Below are 6,789 nucleotides of genomic sequence, written 5' to 3' on the forward strand. Positions count from 1 at the left end.
TTGTGAAAAGGGGGGAAGATGACAGAAGAAAGAAGCACCTGCAGGAGACAATTTGGCTCCCTCATTATCTCCAAATTTCATGACTTTTCTAATCAAACATAGTGCCAGCTTCTGCCTGGCACGGATATCATGAAATCAAATAGGTGAATGTAACACAGAAATATATGGCTATATGCTTTAAAAATATTTTGAGCTAGGAAAACAGGTAAATGGTTCTATATCACCTTAAAAGAAACTTTCTAAACCTTTTCATTATAAGTTGCAATCACTCTCTTTTAATTATCAATTCTGTATTAATGCAAACATGCACACCTACCTTTATGGTAACGTTTCCTTTTGTTATTTTCCTCATATTGAATCCTACTGTAGGAATCATATCTTCTGTGAACTGCCCTGACTAGAATACAAAAAAAATGGTTACATATATTATAAAATAATCCATACACAGCAGATACATCTCTCATTTGCAATCTAAAATTTTTATTTTACAACACTGTAAAACACCACATTAATTTTCTACAAGAGCATTGGCCAGCACTTCAATTAATGCATTGTCACGCCAAGGAAAACTGTTCATTTCAGTCCCTTTAAATGATCTTTTATTCTCCTCAGTGACAAAGATCATCCCGGAAACCACGAGACTTCAGATAATTCCTCATTTGATCTTTGAGCAAGCCAGAAAGCAGCATTGTCAAAATACAATGAAACTGACTATACTTGGATTTTTCCCTATAGTTTCTCACCACTATTACCAACAATTTAACATGAGATGTAACAAATGGTGAAGGAGTACTCGTGGAGAAAACTTCATGCAGTCCCTTTCCTTCTGAGTAGGTGACAGCAGAGAAGACCCACTGGGGAAACTAAACGAATGCCACTGAGATGGGAAAATTCAAAGTACTAACTCAGCACACCATAAAACTTAACAAAGTGCTGAATGCCTGCCTCTACCTCCTTAGTTATGAGAAGTATTCCTACGAGACAGACATTTGTCAATACAACAATGGGAACCTTACAAAAATATACCCAACTACAGAAGGTAGCTTTTGAGGAAAAAGATGAAACTCAGTTCTAAGAAGGTAACTCATTATTCATTCTTCCTGTTCAAAATGCATCATTAATGAGGTATTGTGCCTCACCAGGAGTGGTGCATTAAGGTATGCGGAAGGGTACTTAACAGTTCTTTCTACACAGAGGTCCAGGCACTCTGCAACGCACACAGTAGTCCTGGATTTCCAGTCACCCAGAAAGGAAAGGCGTGGTACCTTCTTCTTCTATCTGCCCCATATTCCCTTCACCCCTTCAACCTCACCAACCCATGTGACCTGCTTGGTTGGTTTTCTTTGTTTCTCCCCAAAGACAATATGGGTATATGGACCTCACTCCAGCAGGTCCCTCCCATTCCAGAAGCAGATGATCAGAGCTTCAAGGTGCACCACAGCAGCAACATGCCTCCAGTCACACGCCACCACCAGCTATCCCTAGTGCTGTTGCTGGCCACCATACGCTTTCTGCAACTTTTTTCTTCACTGTTTGTGGCGGAGTGAGAATACAGTTTGTACTGCAACTCCAGTTTGTGTTTACAAAGTAAGGTTTTTTTATTTGAGACTTAAAACGCTGTATAACCTTTGACAGCTATTCACTCCTCTTGCATGATTTTGGGGTTTGGAATTAGATCCTTTGGGTGAGAAACAACATCCATCAATTTATTGTTTCAGTTTTACCTAGGGAAACCTCACTGCTAAATTCTGTACATTTTCCCCATCTTTTGTTTCTGGAAGACTCTTTTTTCTTCCCTTTCCTTGGTTCAGTGACTTGTCAACATCAGCAGCAAGGAGAAACAGGGAAGATAAATGTACCTGTAGTCTTCTACAGATACACACACCCAGCAGTGACTGAAGTTTTTAATTGGATAGAGTAAGACAAAACCAATCAGTAACAATCTGCTGTAGCGGGTACTGGCCTAATTTGCTAGAACACTGGGAATGTAATATCATTATTCAGGCACAGGAAAGCCTGGAAAACCAGACAGCCAGCTCAGGAGGCTATCATTTAGGCAAACTCATAGAAAGTCAGCACTCCATTTTTGTTAGCAAATTATACACCATGCATAATACGCTAAACTAGAAGACAAAAATCAAAACAAAAAGCAATCATAATTGCTGTAGTTTGGGGGATAGAATGCAACATATTAATGTCTCCTTTAATGGTCTTTATTATTCTAAAAATTTTCAGTTATGGTTAAACAGAACAAGCTACAAACTAAGTGTTATGTTTACAATTCTTTATTTTCTCCACACAATGAAGAAAATTAGTATGTTGAATTTTTTGCTCATATTAGTCCACAAACTCAAACTCCAATTACTGTGTTTTGTTTCAAGTGCTGTAAGCACCATAAAGTAAAAAGTAACTTCAATTTTGCTTGCTAAGGAAGTTTTACATGACAAATGGCCTATTTTCGTCAATATTCAAGATGTGCAAACAATTTTATTGTTATACCTCAGTAAAAAAGAGATTACATCCTGACACAAATGAAAATAACCAGTGCTAAGAAGTTTGTAATGTCCTTTTTAAATGTTGATGAATATTGAACTGACAATGAATACTGTCATTACCCCTTACTATATCAAAAACAATGGGCCAGATTCTACTTCATCACATCATGCATATCCATAGTAAAAGGCAGTGAAGTTATCCAAGGTTTCCACTGGTAACAGTGGACTAAATAGGGCTCAAACAGGGAGGAGACTGTCTCAAAGCATGTTTATTCAGTGTTAGTAAGAGAGGATCTCTGAATACTATTCTAAAGTGAGAAAAATAATTATTTTCTATCTTTGGTTATACAATCTGTTGCCGTTTGCATTTTAAGAATACACTGTTTCGTAATGGTTATTTTCATCTTGTCACATACTAGCCACATGCATGCGAATGTACACAGAGTTCCCTATCTATTTGCCATCTTCTTATCAACTGGAATCAAGAGTACACTACTATCCATTGCCTCATGCAAAATTGTTTACTCCCAGATTCTTCAACTAGCCTTCTTTGGCAATTATCAGTGCACGTGATCTCCAATATGAAAGATCCAAAAGCTACAAAAACAGTCATCTATTACACTCCTCGAGTCAGAAAACAGGGATGCCTTGCAGAATACTCTTAAGAGAGATGTGTGCTGACAAAACCAGGCCTGCAGCAACAGGAGTGCTATCAAATTCGTGTTAGCATAAGAGAGGCATGACATCATTCCACAGGTGGTGTAGCACAAATGAGTGGGCAAACATTTTACAAGCATTAAATCTAATACTGCACACTACTGTTAGAGCACTAAGGTCTCTGAACTGCTGTGTTTTCCTCTGCTCCCTCTATGAAATCAATACATGAAGAAATATCATTTATTAAGCCCTTTTTCCCTTCCTCACCAAAGCCTGCTGTTGGGACATGAATGCTCCCTGTGGATATTAAGAATATGGAGACCCACATGAGTGCTTAACAATTAACTAGAATACAAGTTTCAGAAAACTTTCTGTTTATCGACTGATATCCCTTAAAGCATATCTTCATTGCTAGCTGCACTCTCCCTACCTCATTCCTTTTTACCATTCTCTGTCTTAACTTCTTCACTCGCAGTAATTCAGTTTCCTTTCTTTCCTTTAATCCATAATCACATCTGAAAAAAAAACAAATACCCTTTGAGAGGGTATTTGAAATTACATTGAGACAATACATTGTCTCAGTTTCCTTCACTGTAGGCGCTACCCCTCCCAGCCTGCTTCTGATTCTTGACCTAAGAGCTATTCAGGATGAGGACTGATGAACATATGGGAGCTCCTAAATTATGGCAGGCGAAGCTGCCATACACCTAACAGCAGTAGATCACCTCAGAGAAAAGGGTATCACTGATAAGCTTCGTGATTACTACTCATCACAGTTAATGTATATTTGTTTGTGTTGGAAAGGAAAGCTTTGGATGGAAAGGAAAGCTTTGGGATGTACCCAAGTGCAGATGGGTGGGCAGCACAGCAAACAGGTAGGAGGAGGTTATTTCAGCGTGGTGACAAAATGGAAAACACCAGAGCAGACGTCAGTGCCAGAGACGAACAAGACAGCAAGGCCATTGTCACCAGAGGAGGGGAATGGCAGAATCAGACTTGAATGCTGGAAGGAGCTATCGAGGGATTGCAGGAGACACTATTTGATGCAGCTGATGGATGGGGTGAATTCAGTGAAAGGGAAGTTAAGGCCTTGGGGGAAGCACAACGTATTGCTAATTATTTGGGGATATACCCACACGAACTTTCAACGACGGGCAACAGGCCTTGCCAGGGGCTCTGTTTGCGATGGCCACACTTTGCAGTCACGACACGGCACACATCTGCCTTCTGTCCCTTGCAGGATTTCACACACATATGAAACCGGTGCGAAACCTGCAGGCTGCCGAAGGCCCACGGGGCTCCTGCCAGCCCCCACCCACCACCCCGGCTCCGGGGCATCCCACGCCCGGGAGGGGCGGCTCGGGCGAAGCCCCCCAACTTGTTGCGGGGGGCAGCGAAGCAGGGGCCGAGCCCCGGGCACGCCGCCAGACCCCGCTCCCCTCCTCCGCCCCGCAGCGACCCCCGGCCCCGGGGCGCTGCCGCCTTCCAGCCGCCCCCCAACCCTCCCCCAGCCCCCGCCGGGCCGCGGCCGCGTACCGCCAGCACGGTGAGCAGCGTGGTCTTGCCCGAGTACTGCAGCCCCACCAGGGTGAGCTCCATCTCCTCCTTCCAGAACAGCGAGCGCAGCCACTCCAGCAGCCGCGCCACCAGCGCCAGCATCCCGGCCAGCGCCCCCGACCTGCGGCAGGCGCCCAGCCCCAGCGGCACCGCCTCGCTGCTGGGCATGGAGGCGGCGGGGTCGGGACGGCAAGGAAAAGGGAGCGGGGAGGCGAGCGGGAGCCTTCTCGTGATGGCGGCGCCGCCGCCGCCCTTCTCCCGCGGCCACTTGCTGCAGCCAGGGGAGGGGTTTGGCCCGGACAGGGGCGGGGGAGCCCCGTGGGGGGCTCGGCGGGGAGGAGGCGGCGGCCGGGTGGGGTGGCGGGGACCGCCCGCAGCGGGGCGGCTCCGCCGTGAGATGGCGGCGGGGCGCGGGTGGACCCCGAGGGGTGAAGGAGGGGCCCGGCCGGGGATGGCCCCGGGGTCGTCACATCGCCTGCCACATCGCCTGCCACATCGCCTGTCGCCTGCCACATCGCCTGCCACATCGCCTGTCACATAGGCTGTCACCCCGCCTGTCACCCCCACAGCGGGCATCGGGCGGCTCCAACGTGCGGCGCCCCGTGGGACCTCACGGGCTGTGTCAGCCTGGCGCTGTGGCATGGGGAACCGCAGGCCTCGGGAAGCAGCAAGGGGGCCCTGGGGTCGCTTGGCTGGTGCTGGGCAGACTGGGCACAGCGAGGGCCCTGTGGGGTGAAACAACCGGTCTGTGGCGGGAGAGTGCTGTGACGGGGCAGGACAGGGTGTCACAGGGCCCCACAGTGTGGGCATGCAACTGGGACCAGGACCCACCACCCAAGAAATTGCATCCATGCTTTCACTATGCAGCTCTTGTTTATGAGAGTTGAAGGACTCAGTCTCCTTTATGGGATCTGTTTTGTAGTTCTACCTCCTATGATGACAGTTCTCATAGCCCTCGTGCTTCCACTTTCCATGTGAAAGTCTTTTCCTAAATTGTTCTCTGCATGGGGACAGACTGGCAGTTCCAGGGCTTATCATATTTTTATTTGGGTTCTTCTCTGACAACGTTTGGAGAGTCTCCCTTAACATGCTTCCCTGCCTCAACAGGAGATGCTAGTTATGGTTGTTTTGTGTAGTTGGCAGTAGCAAGATATGCAGCATCACAAGGAATTTTTTGCCTGTACTACCTAAGTGACATTTAGCGTACTATCTTGCCACACAGCATTAAAGAAAGGCTTCTTTTCCCCAAAAATAAAGAGGTAACGCTTAACCTGGATCCATCTGCCAAGCTCAGAAGTTGTCATTTAAATTATACATGATGCTCTAGGACATTACAGTGCTGGGTATTGGTTGATTAACTTTTTTACAGATACAAGCAAAGCATTTCAAAATGTAACATGGATACTTCTGCATTTGAAACATAGCAAATTCGTCAATCCATTTAGAAATTCATTTTTTATGCTTATTTAAAAACAGAATTAATCATTTTCTAAAATGCAGTTTGTGACAAAACTCCCTGGTTATGTCCATCCAATAGCTGGAAGCTGTTGTGACATTACTGTCAAGAGCAATTGGTTCTGGGCTAGCAGTAAAGGTGAAAGATTTTTATGCTTCTTCATGCCCTGGTCATATATACGGTCAAAATGACTCATAATGTAATTCCGTGATTTTTTTTTTTTTTTTTGGTAGATATTTATTTACCCCTGTAAATACAGTTGAACATTTTCAGAAGAAAATAGGATGCTGGAACTGGCCTTGCCACCCAATGTTAATTCTAGAGAATTGTTTTTCATTGCTTCTCTTAATAAAGTCTGGAGAAAAGCAGACATTAACTAAGTGGCAGGTCCCAAAGAAACAAGAGGAGGCTTTTTTTTTTTTTTTCATTAGCATAAAGTATTGCCCTTGATACAGACGTAGTCCCTTTGTCTGAAAGCTGTTTCCTAGTTACTTTTGATTCCTCAGTTTTGGGGGCTAGGTTCTGGGCTAGAAGGAGTGATCATTGGATCTGATATGACCATTCTTATGTCATTGGGAATTAGTGTTTTTAATGCTTACGTTATTTTCACAACTTTTTATACTT

The 6,789-nt window shown here is 45.0% G+C and overlaps 1 protein-coding gene across 2 annotated transcripts in view; it reads right to left on the minus strand.

Moving 5' to 3' along the window:
• The window catches only part of LOC106047630 (ADP-ribosylation factor-like protein 8B), a 28,106-nt gene extending 22,806 nt beyond the window's left edge, over positions 1-5,300 (minus strand). For both annotated transcript variants that reach the window (XM_066990592.1, XM_066990590.1), the window contains exons 1-2: positions 4,689-5,300; positions 317-397 (exon numbers count right to left, since the gene is read on the minus strand). In XM_066990592.1, the coding sequence (XP_066846693.1) occupies positions 317-397; positions 4,689-5,285 (678 nt within the window). In that variant the 5' untranslated portion in view covers positions 5,286-5,300. The remainder of the gene's footprint in view (positions 1-316; positions 398-4,688) is intronic.
• Positions 5,301-6,789: the final 1,489 nt, after the last annotated feature.

The sequence above is a fragment of the Anser cygnoides genome, chromosome 1 (assembly GCF_040182565.1).
Source record: "Anser cygnoides isolate HZ-2024a breed goose chromosome 1, Taihu_goose_T2T_genome, whole genome shotgun sequence".
NCBI lineage: Eukaryota > Metazoa > Chordata > Aves > Anseriformes > Anatidae > Anser > Anser cygnoides.